Genomic DNA, 19,201 nt, shown 5'->3' on the forward strand with positions numbered 1-19,201 from the left:
TGTTGTTGTTGTTGTTGTTGTTGTTGTTGTTGTTGTTGTTGTTGTTGCTGCTGCTGTTGCTGCTGCTGCTGCTGCTGCTGTTAATGAACAACTATCAACCAATCTCTAAACTGTATTTTAGCCAAGGTTCTATAAAAACTGATAAGCTCTCAAATCAAGAAGTATTTGGACTCATTTAACATCTTACCTCCACATCAGTCTGGTTTCAGGAAACAACACAGCACAACCACTGCTTCACTGAAGGTTCTTAATGATGTTGTTGAAGCACTGGATGCTAAGGATTATTGTGCTGCACTTTTCTTAGACCTGTCTAAAGTTTTGACACTGGATCATGACATCTTGGGTCATTAGCTCTCAGAAGTTGGCAACAAAGTTCATGCTCAATCATCCAGGTGTCAAATCCAATAATTCTCAGATCATCTGCACAGTTACATTTTATTATTATATTATATATGATTGATCATGAACTGTGTTGCTTTGAACCACTTTGGCTGTGGCTGCCTGCCTGGGAGGAGTCGACGGGGGACAGGACGGCCCCCAGAAACCATCTTAGCTCCAGAAAAGTGGTTGGTCCACTTGAGAATTTTACTGCTTGGTGGGGAAACAGTTCACTGGAACTCTTCAGACTGATGAAGTCCTCCGGATAGAAGGCGAAACGTCTCTATAAAAAAGAAACTGTCCAGATGACCCAACTGGGAATTATTGGACTCTCAGAAGTTGGTTTCTCAGGTCACACCATTGGTTGGTTCTCTATCTTTCAGATCGAAGGCAATGTGTTCAACATACTGGTACTTCTTCCAGTTGTTTAGGGCGACTGTGGCTGAGTGGTTAGAGCAGGCGTCCTCCAATGCAAGAGTTGGGAGTTTGAATCCACCAGCAGTCACATGCCGAGGTGTCCCTGGGCAAGACTCTGAACCCCTCATAGTCTCTGGTTCTGAATGTGATAAAGCTCTGATTAGTCTCTTTAGAATGATTTGTTCAATTTGCTTTGTATAGATCTAGTATAGAGCTGTATGAATGGGTAAATGAGGCACAGATTGTAGTAAAGAGCTTTGAGTATCTGGATAAGATAGAAAGGTGATATACAAGTACAGTTCATTACAGTCCTCTATAAATGGTAAAGGGACTGTACTTATATAGCACCTTTCTATCTTATTAAGACACTCAAAGCTCTTTACAACAATCTGTGCCTCATTTACCCATTCAAACAGCTCTATACTAGATCTATACAAAGCAAATTGAACAATTCATTCTAAAGAGACTAATCAGAGCTTTAGTTCACATTCATACACTGATGGGACACACATCAGAGGCAGTGAGGGGTTCAGTATCTTGCCCAGGGACACTTCAGCATGTGACTGCTGGTGGATTCGAACCCCCAACTCTTGAATTGGAGGACGACTGCTCTAACCACTCAGCCACAGTCGTCCTATAACTGTGTCAAGAGTCTTGGTGTGATACCAATGAGACAAAACAAATGAAGGACAGGTCCAAGTTCTTCAGGTATTCAACCTCCTGACCATTTTCAAGTCAAATCAACTTCTTTGTGGAGTACAACATTACAAATATCTTGGTTTCATCTTTTTATTTTCAAGGTCTAATTTCCTTTCTTGTTTTTATGTTTCTCTTCTGTCACTTGGTTGTTTTGTCTGTCCAAACGAAGATCGGGTTCTCAGATAAAAAGCGACAACGTGCAGAACACACAGTCAGCACTGCCTCTGAAGTAACCGTTGAAAGCAGCCTTGATATTTCAGAAGTGTTGCACAGTGTTGGTAGCTGTGAGAACAGACCTCGGCACAGAGGATGGGACAATGGCAGCAATACAGTGGACCCTCCGTGATGAGCATACAGACTCTTATCCTGGCTCATTCTTCTACAGTAATTGTGTTCTTTTTCATTTGTAAACCTCAGGGTCACGTAATCATTCCCTTTGAACAGTCACGCTCTGTTCTCTTCGTACGTGGATGGTATGACACAACGCTAACGTCTGTTTCCATGCAGCTAATGAAAAAACGGAGGGATGATTTGAATTTAACTCCAGTGGCTCCCATTTGTTTTGATCTCTGGTGAGATGTTTCTACACCCTGACAGGACTTGATTTGGAAACAGAACTCTATAAAAGGCCTCCAAGGTGACAAAACCAAAGCATGAGGTCTAAGAGCTTCCTGCAGAGCTCAGAGGCATTGAGCATCTATGAGTGAATGGAGGACGACGGCTGACACTGTCTCCTCACTTTACTACACTCATTAAAGCAGCTGACCAGTTCACTGACCAGCAACAACTTGATCAATGTATTCACCCTCTGATAAGAAGAACTCAGTCATTGGAGTTAAATCCATTAATTACAGGGAACTCTATACCAGAACAAATGAATATTCACAGAATATTCTGAATATCAGCACCTCCAAATTGGAGGTCATGGTCCTCAGTTGGAGAAGGGTGGATCGCTCTGTTCAGGTCGAGGGTGAGGTTCTGCCTCAAGAGGAGGAGCTCAAGTATCTCTGGGTTTTGTTCACGAGTGAGGGAAGAATGGGCCGTGAGACTGACAGACAGATTGGTGCAGCGTCTGCAGTATTGTGGACTCTGTGCCGGTCCATTGTGGTGAAGAGAGAGCTGAGCTGGAAGGCAAAGCTCTCTGTTTACTGGTCAGTCTCTGTTCCTACCCTCTCCTCTGGTCATGAGCTCTGGGTAGTGACTGAAAGAACGAGATTGTGGATACAGGAGGTTGAAATGAGTTTCCTCTGCAGGGTAGCTGGACTCTCTCGAGTAGAACCGCTGCTCCTCCACATCCAGAGGAATCAGTTGAGGTGGTTCAGGCATCTGGTAAGGATGCTTCCTGGCCTGGGCACCTCCCCAGGGAGGTGCTTCAGGCATGTCTGACTGGGAGGAGAACCCGGGGAAGACCCAGGACACGCTGGAGAGACTATGTCTTTTGGATGACCTGGGAACTTCTTGAAGTCCTCCCAGAAGAGCTGGAAGAGGTGGCTGTGGAAAGAGATGTCTGGACCTCCCTGCTCCAGATGCTGCCCCTGAGACCTGACTAGTGGAAGATGGTGGATGGCTGGATGGATGCATGGATGCATGGATGGAAGGATGGATATTCACCCCAAAAGAGAAGACCAAATTTGTCTTTGAAGTTGTTTTACAAAAATAAATAATTAAAATAGAAAAATGAACAAAATCCAAGAGTCGTTGAAGGAAACGTCAGTGATTGTCGGACAAACACTTTCTTATTTAACCTCTGTCGTGTTTTGTTGGGAACGAAAATACTCAGTTAAACATTTGGTTATCTTCTACTCCAGGGCTATTCAACTGGTGGCCCGGGGACCAAATCAGGCCCACCTAAGAACTCAGTTCGGCCCACAGTGGGTTCATTTTGAAATAAAATTAGATTTTAAACCATTAAACAAACTTACTGAATGACAATAGGTGCTGGATGTCCAGCCCCTGAGCTCTTGGCTTTCAGTAACTGTGGCCCCCTGAACAATTTAGTTGAATATCCCTGTTCTACTCCGATATGCTAACAGGAGGGTACAACCTGGTTTTGGTCTGATTAGACTCTGAACCTTTGTGAGTTCTTTTAGACCAGGACTGTCAAACCCACTTACAAAAGGGGGCCAAAATTAAAACCTTTTCAAACTAAGGGCCAATTTCAGAAACTGCATTAACTCAAATCAGATACCCAACATATTTTCTTGGTCACATGTTCCTCAACAAGAGTTTGATTGGTCTCATTTGATATTCTCTTTCTGCTTTCAACATCACAATCAAAGATTACTGAAAAAAATTTAAGACATAGAAGTATTTTATGTTTCACATATCATCTTGGGGGCCAGATAAGATGTCAATGAAGGCCACATTTGGCCCCCAGGCCTTGAGTTTGACACGTATGTTTTAGACACTTCAAACCCAGACAGAAGTTTACAGCATGCCTCAGATTATTCACAAGTAGCCTATAGTTTCCTGCTTTTTGGTCAAATACTGATGTGAACGGGTTCACAATTGATGGGAAGCAGCATTAGCTTGTAGCATGCTAACAGCTAATGACATGGTCTTTGATGCTTGGAAAATGTTGCAAAACTCACTCATGACTCATAACTCACAGCAGATTATCAAAACATCTGGATTAATCGCAGCGTGGATTCATAGCCAACTTTGAAAAACTCATAAGTGAACATCCATCCATCCATCCATCCATCCATCATCTTTACCCACTTCCTCCTTTTCGGGTCACGGGGATCACTGATGACCATGTCCAGCAGTCCCTGTTTGAGAGGCAAGGGACACCCTAGACAGGCCCCCAGTCCATCACAGGGACACATAGAGACAAACGAGACAAACAACCATTCACTCTCTCACCTAGAGACAATTTAGAGTTACCAATCAGTCTAACATGCATGTTTTTGGTCTGTGGGAGGAAACTGGAGTACCCGGAGAAAACCACGCATGCACAGAGAGAACATGCAAACTGCACCCAGAATGTCCCCTGGCCAGGATTTGATCCAGCAACCTTCTTGCTGAGAGACAACAGCTCTACCCACTGAGCCACCATACCGCCCATAAGTAAACAGAATCACAATAATCCATCTATCTTGGAGCTAAGTGTGACCATATCACAGTCAGACCTGAACAGCAGTGATGTCATCAACTGTTCAGTGAAAGGACTCGTTGGTCAAAGGACACAGCGCTCAGAGGAACCTTCAGTGCAGCCGAGTCATTCGTAGTCTTCCTCAGATCTGAGGAAGACTACGAACTGTTCAGCTGCACTGAAGGTTGCTCTGAGCTCAGAGGTGGAAGAAGTCTGGTACAACCAGGACTCCTCATTCAACCTGAACCTCCTCCACCTGAACACACAGCAATCGAGGGAGAAGGTCCTCAGTGAGAGAGGAGATCTAGAACCTGACGGTCCCTCTGAGCTGCAGAGACCCTGTGTGGAGCAGAGACTACTGGCCTGCAAGGACCGCAGACCTCAACTGATCTGAGCTTCTGACACATGAAGGCAACTTGGAGGATTTTCAGACCGTGAAGCTTCTCTGATGAAACCAGCACAGTGAAGCACGGTGGTGGCAGCATCATGCATCAGACAGGATGTGGAGATAAATATTCTCAACATAAACCTGATCCACAGCACTCAGAACCTCGAGCTGCACCAAAGGTTCACGTCTCAACAGGACAATGAGCCGAAGCACACAGAGGACAACTCTGAGAATGTCCTCACGTGGACAGGCAGAGCCCTGACCAGAACCCTCAAACACCTCTGAAGACGCTCTGCAGTAACTTCATGTTTTCCTGTCGTGTCCTGAAATGAATCTATGACCAAATGTGTGAGTTTAAATCAAAACAGTTCCTGCCAGACATTGTCCAACCTGAAGCTCCTGCAGCTTCAGCCCAGCTGGAGATCCAGCTCAGTGTTTGGGCTCATCACAGAGTTTTTGTTCGACATTGATCAGTGCTCTTACGCTGTCAGCGCCTGCTGGATGGGATCCAGGTTCTCCAGGTAGTTGAAGCGGACTGTGTCTTTGGGATGTTTGTCAGAGCCTCTCCAGGGTGGTGGTGCGTTCACTGGCTTTTCCTTTTTTAATCTGGACCCGGACCTAGTTCTGGGGGGCTGGGTGGCAGAAGCTGGACGCTCCTCGTTAATGTGGACCGATCTTTGTGGCTCTGCGTGATCGCTGCTCACAGCTGGACCTTCAGGAACCTTCAACGGTGGCTGTATCAGAAGAAACAAGAAGCAGATCCTTCATACTGCAGCCCCGAAACAAAACTGACAAAGTCAAGCACCAGAAGAAGGAAAGGTCTGATATGAGCCTAGCTTGGTACCACTGCAGACCAGCGATGGTTTGTTCTGTTTGTAAGAGGCGAGTCCACACTGAGCTCCAGAGGGCATCAGTGATGTTCTGACCCGGACTGAAAGAAGATACTGTGCTCACCAACACAACGGTTGATGATGCTGGTGTCTCCACTGCTCCCTGCCGGTTGATTTCATTAACCAGTCAGAGAGCGGGTGTCGTCCAGCCACGCAGCAGAGCAGCCAAATCAAACCAGATTTAACCCTGACCCCTGTGAGCTTCTCTAGTTTGATCTGCTTCTATACTCACAACCTTTAAGGAACACTTTATTTCCACCATCTGGGTGTTTCCCTTGTTTTCTGCTCAGCGTGACGTCACCCTCCTCCAGCTCTGCTGTGTTAGACATTCAAGAAGAACCCGACGCTCTACTGACCTGCTGCAGGTGGATCTGCAGCTCCTGGACACTCTGAATGTACAGTCTCTTCCAGACGCCCTGCTCAAACGGCGAGGGGGAGGAGCTAACGCACCAGCCGAGCCTCAGACACTTTGGCATCCACAGCTGGTCCAACTCAACGATGCTCTTCCAGTGCCAGCTCACCTTTTCACACAGAGATCAGACTGGAAGTTTTCACCAGAAGCAGAACTTGAACGCTGTGAGTTGGTACCGTCAGCTGAGCCTGAGCACCTGAGCACATCGGCAGAGACTGCGTGGGTCCAGGAAGGAGAAGATGTAGAGGCAGAGGACTCTGGGCAGCAGGCAGCTGAAGTCTGCAGCCTGCAGGGGCAGCCGTCGGCTCACGCTGACACTCAGGAACCGGAGCTGCTCCACAGCACAGCTCAGAACAGAGTCGTGCAGCACGGCCTTCCTCTGGCTGTCGGACCACCTGAGGAACTGCAGAGACGCCGCTGTGATCCACACTCAACACAACAATAGGCCTTTCCTGCTGCAACTCACCCACTTTGCTATGAGCTGTCGCCTCTCTTCAAACACCTGAGGAGCAAAACACATGAAAAGCTTATGAATAGTTAGTATCTTACCTGTTGTTCAATTCAATTCAATTCAATAATACTTTATTAATCCCAAAGGGAAATTATTTTGTTGTTGTAACTCGTTATCCTCATTTCATTAAAGATGTTATAGATACTGATGGCTGTAGACAGGAAGGATCTCTTGTAAAGGTCCATCCCACAGTGGATCCTAAGTAACTGGCTGCAGATGCCCTCCGATCCGTCCACCAAGAATCGGTTGGCCTCTCGGTTCCCTTGGACTGTAGGACCGCTTGAATGCTTGGCAGAACTCCTCCCAGAGCGATGGCCACTCCTCCCAGCAGTCTGCCGAGCTCCTCGTAGCTGTGGACAGTCAACTGTAGGTGCTGAGGGATGATCCTGTCCTTCCGCTGTCATGAGTCGTGTTTCCTGCTCAGGATCTCAGTGGTCAGGCACTCGAGCACAGCTGGTAGGTAGATGAGAATGCGTCCACAGAACATCCTTTTCAACTCATCTGAGAGTTGGAGCCATAGCTGAGATATTATTTGAGCTTTTGAGATGTTAATCAGCTGCTGTTGTAGAAAACTGCCTTGTTGCCATGGTTACGCATCATAACAAATGTCCAAAACCAAAAAAGTTTCAGTAAAAATCCTTCCAGCTGCACAGCATCTGATACCAGAGGAAACAATCATCCAAAAAATGTGATTTACATCCAGAAAAACAGGAATTAAAGTTTCCAAAAGCAAAATCTCAGAATGAAAGTAACAGAGCTGCTCCAACATGCAGCCACCTTGAGCGGCGCAATTCTAGAACTTCTAGAAATTCTAGAACTGTTGATTCCTCTTTTAAAAGCCTGTTTAGAGAAATGCACTTTATTTCTGAGCTAACAGCTAATCAGATCTGTTGTCTTAAAACGAGTTCAGTCTCCAAACTTTTATAAACTTTTACAGCACAGTCGAGCTCACATTAAATATTTACACAGAATTTTACAGCGCACACATTCAAAGCAAATGTTTCCATCTTAAAACAACTTGAAGCTTCAAAATTTCATAACCATATGTAAATGTGTATTTTTGAACCTTTACATATCTGTCTGCTTTACACATGTTTCCTAATAAAAATGTAAAGTTCTGCAGGAAATGCTAAAGCTAGCTGACAGTGTCTGTATTTGCACTCACATTATGTAAAGGCGTCATAACGATCAATGAAACGAAGATCGCACAAACCACGATGGCATTTAATAGATTAGAGCTGATTATGTGTTCAGACTAGCCATTAGCTCATCAGTCCTGTCAGAATTAAACTGTTTTTCCAAAGTATGTTCAAAAAGCTATCTACAGTAGGTAAGAGGTAGGTACAGTAGGTAAGGTTCATAATGTTTCACAAAAAGTGTGTTTTTAAGAGATCAAACTCTTGTGTTAGTGTTTCTGCTGAAACAGTTTTCAGTGGATGGAAAAGGATTAATGTGACAGAAACAGACACAATCAGGCAGTGAACAGCTCGAATGTGGAACGCTGAAATGTTTTCAGGGTGATCTTTGTTTCACATCTCTGTTTTTATTTAACTATGTTTATTTAAAAAGTCCAACATTTTATCCAGAGGAGTGTACACCCCAATGATGAGACAAATAAATGGACTCGATGTTCCCTCGCCCGGACGTGGGTCACCGGGGCCCCACTCTGGAGCCAGGTCTAGAGGTGGGGCACGTGGGCGAGTGCGAGGTGGCCGGGCGTTTATCCATGGAGCTCGGCCGGGCACAGCCCAAAGAGGAGAGGTGGGTCCCCCTTCCCATGGGCTGTGGGAGGGGCCAAAGGGGGCGGGTACAATGTGGGATGGGTGGTGGCCAACGGCGGGGACCCTGGCGGTCTGATCCACGGCTACAGAATCTGGCTATTGGGACGTGGAATGTCACCTCACTGGTGGGGAAAGAGCCTGAGCTGATGTTTGAGGTTGAGAGGTTTCGGCTAGAAATAGTCAGACTCACCTGAACACATGGCTCTGGCTCTGGAACCAGTTTCCTTGAGAGGTGCTGGACACTCTTCCACTCTGGAGTTGCCCCTGGTGAGAGGCGCCGAACAGGAGTGGGCATACTTATTGCCCCCCATGTCTGTGCCTGTGAGTTGGGGTTCACCCCGGTGAATGAGAGGGTGGCCTCCCTCCGCCTACGTGTGGGGGGACGGGTTCTGACTGTCGTTTTTGCTTATGCACCAAACAGCAGTTCAGATTAACCGCCCTTTTTGGAGTCCTTGGAGGGGGTACTGGAAAGTGCACCTCCTGGGGACTCCCTTGTTCTGCTGGGGGACTTCAATGCTCACGTGGGCAATGACAGTGAGACCTGGAGGGGTGTGGTTGGGAGGAATGGCCCCCCTGATCTGAACCCGAGTGGTGTTCTGTTGTTGGACTTCTGTGCTCGTCATGGATTGGCCATAAAGAACACCATGTTCAAGCATAAGGGTGTCCATATGTGCTCTTGGCACCAGGACACCTTAGGCCGCAGTTCGATGATCGACTTTGTCGTTGTCTCATCTGATCTGCGGCCACATGTCTTGGACACTCGGGTGAAGAGGGGCTGGAGCTGTCCACTGATCACTACCTGGTGGTGAGTTGGCTCCGATGGTGGGGAAGGATGCCGGTCAGACCTGGCAGGCCCAAACGTATTATGAGGATTAATTGGGAACGTCTGGCAGAGTCTACTGTGAGACGGAGCTTTAAGTCTCACCTTCGGGAGAACTTTGAACATGTTCCGGGGGAGGTGGGGGACATTGAGTCCGAGTGGGCCATGTTCCGTGCCTCTATTGTCGAGGTGGCTTACCGGAGCTGCAGCCGCAAGGTTGTCGGTGCCTGTTGCGGCAGCAACCCTCGAACCCGTTGGTGGACACCGGCAGTAAGGGATGCTGTCAGGCTGAAGAAGGAGTCCTATCGGGCCTTTTTGGCATGTGGGACCCCGGAAGTAGCTGATGGGTACCAGCAGTCCAAGCGACATGCGACTCGGGTGGTCGCTGAGGCAAAAACTCGGGCATGGGAGGAGTTCGGAGAGGCCAAGGAGAATGACTTCCGCATGGCTTCGAGGCGATTCTGGTTCACCATCCGGCGTCTCAGGGGGGGAAAGCAGTACACCACCAACACAGTTTATAGTGGGGGTGGTGTGCTGCTGACCTTAACTTGGGATGTCATGGGTCGGTGGGCGGAATACTTTGAAGACCTCCTCAATCCCATCGGCACGTCTTTCACTGAAGTGCCTGGGGACTCTGGGTCGGGCCCTCCAATTTCTGGTGCTGAGGTCACCGAGGTGGTTAAAAAGCTCCTCGGTGGCAGGGCCCTAGGGGTGGATGAGATTCGCCCGGAGTTCCTTAAGGATCTGGATGTTGTAGGGTTGTGTTGGCTTATGCAACTCTGCAATATTGAGTGGACATCGGGAGAAGTTCCCCTGGATTGGCAGACCGGGGTGATGGTCCCCCTATTCAAAAAGGGGGACCGTAGAGTGTGTTCCAACTACAGGGGCTCACACTCTTAAGCCTCCCTCGTAAGGTCTATTCGGGGGTTCTGGAGAGGAGGGTCCATTGGATAGTCGAACCTCGGATTCAGGAGGAGTAGTGCGGTTTTTGTCCTGGTCGTGGAACATTGGACCAGCTCTACACTCTCAGCAGGGTCCTGGAGGGTGCATGGGAGTTTGCCCAACTGGTCTACATGTGCTTTGTGGACTTGGAGAAGGCGTTCGACCGCATCCCTCGGGGAACCCTGTGGGAGGTACTCTGGGAGTATGGGGTACCGGGCCCTTTGATATGGGCTGTTAGGTCCCTGTATGACCGGTGTCAGAGCCTGGTCCGCATTGCCGGCAGTAAGTCGGGCTCGTTCCTGGTGAGAGTTGGACTCCGCCAAGGTTGCTCTTTGTCACTGATTCTGTTCATAACTTTTATGGACAGAATTTCTTGGTGCAGCCAAGGTGTTGAGGGGATCCGTTTTGGTGGCCTTAGGATTGCGTCTCTGCTTTTTGCAGATGATGTGGTCCTATTGGCTTCATCAGATCGCGATCTACAGCTTTCGCTGGAGCGGTTCACAGCCAAGTGCAACACAGCCAGGATGAAGATCAGTTCCTCCAAATCCGAGGCCATGGGCTTGAGCCGTAATGGAGCGTGAGATCGATAGGCAGAGAGGTGCAGCGTCTGCAGTGAAGCAGGTGCTGTACACGTCTGTTGTGGTGAAGAGAGAGCTGAGTCAAAAGGCGAAGCTCTCAATTTACTGATCGATCTACTTTCCTACCCTCATCTATGATCATGAGCTTTGGGTTGTGAATGAAAGAATGAGATCACGGATACAAGCGACCAAAATGAGTTTTCTCTGCAGGGTGTCTGGGCTCTCCCTTAGAGATAGGTCATCCGGGAGGGACTCAGAGTAGAGCCGCTGCTTCTCCACGTCGAGAAGAGCCAGTTGAGGTGGCTTGGGCATCTGTTTAGGATGCCTCCTGGACGCCTCCCTGGTGAGGTGTTCCGGACACGTCCCACCGGGAGGAGGCCCAGAGGAATACCCAGGACACGCTGGAGGGACTATGTTTCTCAGCTGGCCTGGGAACGCCTCGGGATTCCCCCAGAGGAGCTGGATCAAGTGGCTGGGGAGAGGGAAGTCTGGGCCTCCCTACTTAAGCTGCTACCCCTGCGACCCGACCCCGGATAAGCATAAGAAAATGGATTTATGGATGGATGGAGTGTTTCTATCTACAACACATCTGGTCAGTTCAGTAAAAAAAATTAATGAATGCCTTCAATATAACCACAACTGATGGAGCAAATAGGAACAAGCTTTTCTCTGTTCATGCTTTCAGAACCAGCAGATCTGGACCTGGCTGTTGTTCAACGGGTGGTTCAGGGGGGTCCAAGCGCTCCGGTTGGTCTCCAGCTTGGCATTGTTCGAAGGTCTTTTAGTGAGTGGCATCTTCAAATGGCTGGAGGGACAAACGAAGACACAGAGTGAGCTGAACTGTTTAATACTGTCAGTCAGATCAAGATCTTGATGCCAACAAATTAACTTTACAGCATCAGTCATTCATCATTGCAGAAGGTTAGCATTCTGAAATATTATTTTTTAGTTTACAATGAAGCGTAACTCTTGAGTCACCTCAAATTTCATTGTTTTACTTTAAAACAAATCTAATTTTGTCATTTTAATTTAATTTAAGGGACTTTGCTTTAAAACTAACAATTCCTTAAAAATCTGTCTTGGGGCAGCTGTGGCTGAGTGGTTGGAGCAGAAGAGTTGGGGGTTTGATTCCACCAGCAGTCACATGTTGAAGTGTCCCTGGGCAAGACACTGAACCCCTCATTACCTCTGATGTGTGTCCATCTGTGCATGAATGTGATAAAGCTCTGATTAGTCTCTACAGATTCAGATTATCTTTGTAGCCACAGTCATCCATGTTTATTGTTCTTGTTGTACTGATAAACATTTAGAAAATGTATGTTTTGTACAGACTGGTTTATTATTAGTTATGGACTTGAACTGGATATGAATTATATTATTTTTTGTTTTTAATTCTGCATATATTATTCTCTCAATTGTTGTGCATGTAGTGTGTCAGACACCTGTCTGTCTGTCTGAATGTAGTAGTATGTGTAGAAAATGTAGTAGTACAGGTAGTAGTACAGGTTGTACTACAGTAAATGCTGCTGCCAGTGTCTTAACTGGAGTTTGTGGGAGAGATTATATTTCTCCAGTTTTAGCTTATCTCCATTGGCTCCCTGTCAAATCCAGAATAGAATTCAAAATCTTACCACTAACCTACAAAGCTCTCAACAACCTAGCTCCATTATTGTTCCAAATTTTCCTAACAGAGCACTTTACTCTCAGACTGCAGGTTTACTTGTGGTTCCTAGAGTTTCCAAAAGCAGAATGGGAGGCAGATCTTTCAGTTCTCAGGCTCCTCTCTTGTGGAACCAACTTCCAGTTTCTGTCCATGAGGCTGACACATTGTTCAGTTTTAAGACTTTCCTTTTTGATAAATCCTATAGTTAGGATTGGCTTGTTATGCTGCTATAGACTTAGACTACTAGAGGACAAATGGACCTGATTTTTCCTTAAATGAATTGTTAAAATTGAATAGTTTTCATTTGATACTATTTCTATCTTAACATGTGATTCTCGACCTGCCATTGTGTATCTGTTCCTCTCAAACCCAGCCGGTCGAAGCAGATGGTCCTCTTGTCCTGATCCTGGTTCTGCTAAAGGTTTCTTCCTCATGAGGGAGTTTTTCTTTCCACTGTCACCTTCATACTTGCTCAAGATGAGAGTTCTGAGATGGAGTTAAACTCAAAGCTGCTCCTCAGATAAATAATGTTCCATTATTATTTTATATATGAATCTTTCTGTTCAGTGCCCTGAGACGACTTCTGTTGTGACTTGGCTCTTTATAAATAAACTGAACTGAATTGAATTGAATAGTAGGACAGGTTGTACAGATGAAGATAATTAAAAATGACTATTCTTTTGTTCCAGATTGACACATTTCTTCCTTAAACACTCTGTTTAATTCTAAAGGATTGTAGTCTAAATATTCCAGCTTATTTATTCCTTTAATTCAGTTTATTGTTCATATTTGATTAATTAACCTGTTTTAACCTAACTTAATTAATTAACATAATTACACTATTGTTACATCAGAGTATGGTTTAAATGTTAGCTAACAGCCAAAGCTGTGGTAGTTTGATCTAACTGACATGAGCAGAGATTCATTAAATGGACGATCTGCAACAAACGTGGCAGCGTTCAAACTTCAAACCACTCTTTGTTTTATTTACACTCACAACAGCTCCAGCTTCAGTTGTTGTATCTGATAAAAACAGCAGAAGAAGAATACTGCAGTCTGCAGCGACAGCCTCACACTCACCTGCAGTTCTCCTCGTCCAGCCGACGCTCCTGGACACACTTCATGCCTTCATCTTCCGACTGGACCTTTGTGTCGAACCTCTCCACACGTCTCTGGGCACTGCTGACCCGTCTCCATGGTAACAGGCACAGTTGACCTGCCTCCATGGTAACAGTAGACGCTCCTTACATGGCCCGGCCGCCTCGGTCTGTCCCGTGCAGTGGGGCAGGGTGTGCAGTGTGCAGCCACAGACTGCTGATGATCAACAGGCTTGCTCTCACAACACCAGTCAGGTTTTTGAAAAAAGCACAGTACAACTGCTGCTCTTAAACTGGTAAGTGACTTTATAGATGCACTAGATGGCCAACAATAGTGCAAGTCTTTTTGTTGACCTTTCTAAAGCGGTGGACACTGTAGATCATCATCTCGATGAATCGACTCTACAAAAGTGAGTTCTGCTCAGTCTATTAAGGGGCGGCTGTGGCTGAGTGGTTAGAGCAGTCGTCCTTCAATGCAAGAGTTGGGGGTTCAAATCCACCAGCAGTCACATGCCGAAGTGTCCCTGGGCAAGACACTGAACCCCTCATAGCCTCTGATGTGTGTCCATCAGTGCATGAATGTGATAAAGCTCTGATTAGTCTCTTTAGAATGATTTGTTCAATTATCTTTGTAGAGATCTAGTATAGAGCTGTATGAATGGGTAAATGAGGACACAGATTGTTGTAAAGCACTTCGAGTGTCTTGAAATAAGATAGAAATGTGCTGTATAAGTACAGTCCATTTACCATTTATCATACAGCAAAATGTCCCTCTTTGACTGATCGCAGACTTTCTCCCTTGTTGGTTTTCATCTATAAATGCATCCTTGGGCATCTTCCTACATATTTATGTTCACTTTTATCTAGAACTTTCAACCAGTGTAGCCTGTGCTCTCAAGACATCATTTTGATGCAGGTCCCAAAGGTCAGAACTGAACTGGATAAAAAACTTTTAAACATTTCGCCCCTGCCACTTGGAATGTTCTGCAGAAGGATGCAAAGTTATCATCTCTTGTTACGTTGTGGCAAATTAAATCAATTCTAAAGGAAGGAGAGATCAGATCACTTGGCTCCTGGAACTGCCCGAATGTGTAATTATGTGATTTCTCTTGGGTATGTAAGTTGTGTATTTGGTCTTGTATTGTGTATGTTTTATGCTGCTGTCCTGGACAGGTCACTCTTGGAAAAGAGGTTTTCAATCTGAACGAGTTATTTTCCTGGTTACATATGGTAAATGGTAAATGGACTGTACTTATATATCACCTTTCTATCTTATCGAGATTCTCAAAGCTCTTTACTACAATCTGTGCCTCATTTACCCATTCATCCAGCTCTATACTAGATCTCTACAAAGATAAATGAACAAATCATTCTAAAGAGACTAATCAGAGTTTTATCACATTCATACACTGATGGGACACACATCAGAGGTAGTGAGGGGTTCAGTGTCTTGCCCAGGGACACTTCAGCATGTGACTGCTGGTGGATTAGAACCCCCAACTCTTGCATTGGAGGACAACTGCTCTAACCACTCAGCCACAGCTGCCTCACAAATAAAGGATACATACATGATCATTTTGATATTTTCCTAACAGAGCACTTCATGTTTTGATTGAACAGACTGGCAGGTTTTCAGAGAAGCTGCTGAAAATGGAGGATCGCTTGATCTTGACCAATACACATCCTCAGTTCTGGGTTACATTAGTACATGTACTGACACAGTCTCCACTATCAGAAATGTTAAAAGCTACCCAAACAGAAAACCTTGGCTGAATGCAGAGGTGCGTACCCTGCTGGAAGCCAGGAACACTGCCTTCAGGCCTGGAAATTCAGAGGAGCTGAGTAGGACAAGAAAAGAGCTGGTTGCTGGTATTAAGAGGGCCAAGGCCACATATGCAAAGAGGATCGAGGGTCAATTCATCTCACAAGACCCTCGGAGCATGTGGAGGGGCATTAAGTGCATAACAGATTATAAAGGAAGGAGTGAACAATGCCCCAAAGACCCATCTCTGCCTGATGCCCTCAACAAGTTCTATGCACGCTTTGACGACCCGAACAGACCACCCAGCACCAGACTCACCTCACCACCGGATGAAGAGCATCTCAGCGTGACCTCAGCAGAAGTAAGGAGTACCTTCACGAGGATTAATCTGCACAAAGCAACTGGCCCAGACAACATCCCCGGAAAAGTGTTGAAGGAATGTGCTGATCAGCTCTGTGAGGTGCTGGCAGACATCTTTAACACCTCGCTTACCCTGGAGACAGTTCCCACCTGCCTGAAGACTGCCACCATCATCCCAGTCCCAAAAAGCTCTACAGTGACTGGTCTGAATGACTATCGGCCAGTGGCCCTCACCCCGATAGTCGCTAAATGCTTCGAAAAACTGGTCATGACTCACATCAAAACAACAATCAACATCAACGAGGACCCTCATCAGTATGCATACTGTGAGAACCGATCAACAGAGGATGCAATCTCCTCTGTGGTCCACACTGCACTCAACCACCTGGAGCAGAAAAACTCTTACGTCCGTATGCTCTTTGTGGACTTCACATCCGCCTTCAACACCATGATCCCCCAAACCCTGGTGGACAAACTATCCACACTAGGACTAAGCCCCTCCATCTGCAACTGGGTACTAGACTTTTTAACAAACAGACCACAGTTAGTGAGGATCCACAACCTCTCCTCCTCCACCATAACCCTCAGCACTGGCTCTCCTCAGGGATGTGTGTTGAGCCCCCTCCTGTTTACTCTGCTCACATATGATTGTGCAGCTACCCATCCAGGCTGTCACATTGTAAAGTTTGCAGATGATACAGCGGTGGTGGGATGCATCACAAACAATGATGAGTCCAGCTACAGGCAAGAGGTGGAACACCTGGAGAGCTGGTGCAGAGAGAATAACCTTCACATCAATGTGAAGAAGACAAAGGAGATGATTGTGGACTTCAGAAGGAACAAAAACACCTACACCCCCCTGAACATAAGAGGATCTGCGGTGGAAGTGGTCTCCAGCTACAAGTACTTGGGTGTACACATGAATGACAACCTCAGCTGGAGCAACAACACCACCAGCCTGATCAAGAAAGCTCATCAGAGACTCTACTTCCTCAGACGGCTGAGGCGAGCTGGTCTGGGAAGCTCAGTCCTCACCTCCTTGTACAGGTGTGCAGTGGAGAGCATCCTGTGCTCCAGCATCAATGTGTGGCATGGAGGCTGCACAGCTGCAGAAAGAAAAGCTTTGCAGAGAGTGGTGAAGGCTGCACAGAAATCTGTTGGAATCAGCCTCCCCACCATCACAGACATCTACACCTCCAGATGCAGGAAGAGGGCCACCTGCATCATGAAGGACCCCACCCACCCAGCACACACACTTTTTGCCCCACTCCCCTCAGGAAGGAGGTTAAGGAGCATTAAGTGTAGAACCACTAGACTGAGGAACAGCTTCTACCCTGAGGCTGTTAGACTCATGAATCTCTAACTAGAATAATCACTGTGAAAAACCATATCATGTTGCTGCTGATCTGTTTCATGTTGCTGCTGATCTGTTTCATGTTGCTGCTGATCTGTTTCAATGTTGATGTGTTCATGCGTGCACATCTGCTCACAGACTCATGTTCATGTTTGTGCTGATGTTCAATGTTTTATGTTATGAGTGCTTAGTGTATATTTAGTTGATGTTTTTCTTAGTTCATATCTAGTGAAAATTGTGGTCAGTTTGTCCTCCAGCAGTCTAAGCCTATAGCAGCATAACTAAGGGACAGCTCAGGAAACCCAAGCCGACCCTAACTTTTAAAAGAGAGTTTTTCTTTCCACTGTTGCCACTGTGCTTGCTCAGGATGGGAGACTGTAACGAAGCCAAGATTCAACTTGTCTGCTGGATTCCTTAGATAGAGAACTTTACTAACTGGCTTTTATGTGAATGTTCCTGTAAAGTGCCCTGAGACAACTTTGTTGTGATTTGGAGCTATATAAATAAACTGAACTGAATTGAGTGTCTCTCTGCTGTCACCCAGAGTGCAGACTGTGCACACCCAGATTCTCATTGACTTCTACTGTGTCTGAGTTCAGGAGCTTCTGTTGCAAACAGGAAGTGAAGGCTCTTAGCTCATCATTTCTCCTGCATAAAACTCTAGAAGTAACATTTGTCAGAGGTGCTCGTATGCTTCTGACACAGTTTAGGAACATTTGTCAACATGTAGTTTCCACACAGTAACCGTTTATCTGAGGCTTACTTTCTAGTCTGCATTTCTGTCTGCCTTTGCAGTATTAACATGATCGATATTGTTGCTGATTGTAGGAGCTTGCTATTCACAGCTGGTTGCAGCAGCAGGGCGGATATAAACTTGTCTGCATTAAAGCTGCAGCTGGAGGCCTTTGTTGTTGTTGTTGTTTGTTGTTGTTGTTGTTGTTTGTTGTTGAAACGCTCGGACCTTCGGTCAGAGAGATGACGCGAACAGCCAAAGAGCCTCGAAGACCAAACCTGCAGAGATGAGGCGCGAGCAGCGTCAAACTGACGCACGTAACCGGAAACAGGACGATGAGACGTTAAGAGAATAAAAGTTGGCTTTTCAGAAAATCAAAGTATAAAATAAAAATATTAAAACTGTTTAAAAAATATTTCCCAGAGGAAAACACAAATATTTTCAAAGCTCACCTGATTAATTCTTTCAAATTAAAAAAAGCTTGAAGTAAAGCCTCAGGAGATTTTTAATAGATATTTATTTGTTTTATTTCCTGGATGAGTCTTCACCAGTTTATTGCATTAAATGAATATAAAAATAAAATTTTTAGGAAGCTAATGTTTGTTAGCAGCAAGAAGTTGTCCATCTACAGTTTTCCTTTATGTCTACAGAAATGTTGCGGGGACACTTTCACAATCAGTAATAAATAAAGGAGCAAACATTCTGTAACAAAATTAAATGCAGACTTTCAGGTCAGAGTGGAACTGAAATGTTCTTGTGTTGTGAAGTTTTTGCTGTTTCGCTCAAAGTTCTGATGCACCTCGTGTGACGTGCACGTGCTCAGAGCATATTCTGAGAATAACTCTCAGCTACTGTACAACCAGAGTCAAGTTTTAAACTGACTGAGGTCAAATCATTATTGTGATCCCAATAGTCAGCTGGCTTTGGTGGCCATCTTGAATTGGATGGACTCCAAATGTTAATGAGCTGCTGTACGTCCACCCATTACATTCTGCCAGTTGCAATCAAATATCCAGTGGATAACTGGATATTTTGCTAACAGACAAACACACACAGACATAGGCTAAAACACAATACTCTGGTTTTATTACTGTATTTGTTTTATTAGTTTTGTTTTAAAATATTTTAATTCAGGTTTTATGATTCACATATCAACGTTTTATGATTCACATATGTGAATCAAAAAAAAAAAAAAGGTATGTACTATATAGTACAGCGTACAACATTTATCCCGGCGTCTCTTTGTTAATTACAATGTGTTTTGTCCATTCCCTGTATATATATATATATATATATATATATATATATATATATATATATAT

General features: G+C 45.5%; 1 protein-coding gene across 1 annotated transcript in view; it reads right to left on the bottom strand.

Annotated features, from left to right (window-relative positions):
* fbxo16 (F-box protein 16) overlaps positions 1–11,705 on the bottom strand; it is a 12,571-nt gene extending 866 nt beyond the window's left edge. The window contains exons 1-5 of the mRNA XM_037686072.1: positions 11,613–11,705; positions 6,745–6,780; positions 6,475–6,681; positions 6,212–6,387; positions 5,460–5,738 (exon numbers count right to left, since the gene is read on the bottom strand). Coding sequence (XP_037542000.1) covers positions 5,460–5,738; positions 6,212–6,387; positions 6,475–6,681; positions 6,745–6,780; positions 11,613–11,705 — 791 coding nt within the window. The remainder of the gene's footprint in view (positions 1–5,459; positions 5,739–6,211; positions 6,388–6,474; positions 6,682–6,744; positions 6,781–11,612) is intronic.
* Positions 11,706–19,201: the final 7,496 nt, after the last annotated feature.

This window comes from Nematolebias whitei, chromosome 12, assembly GCF_014905685.2.
Source record: "Nematolebias whitei isolate Nwh7 chromosome 12, NemWhi1, whole genome shotgun sequence".
Lineage (NCBI taxonomy): Eukaryota > Metazoa > Chordata > Actinopteri > Cyprinodontiformes > Rivulidae > Nematolebias > Nematolebias whitei.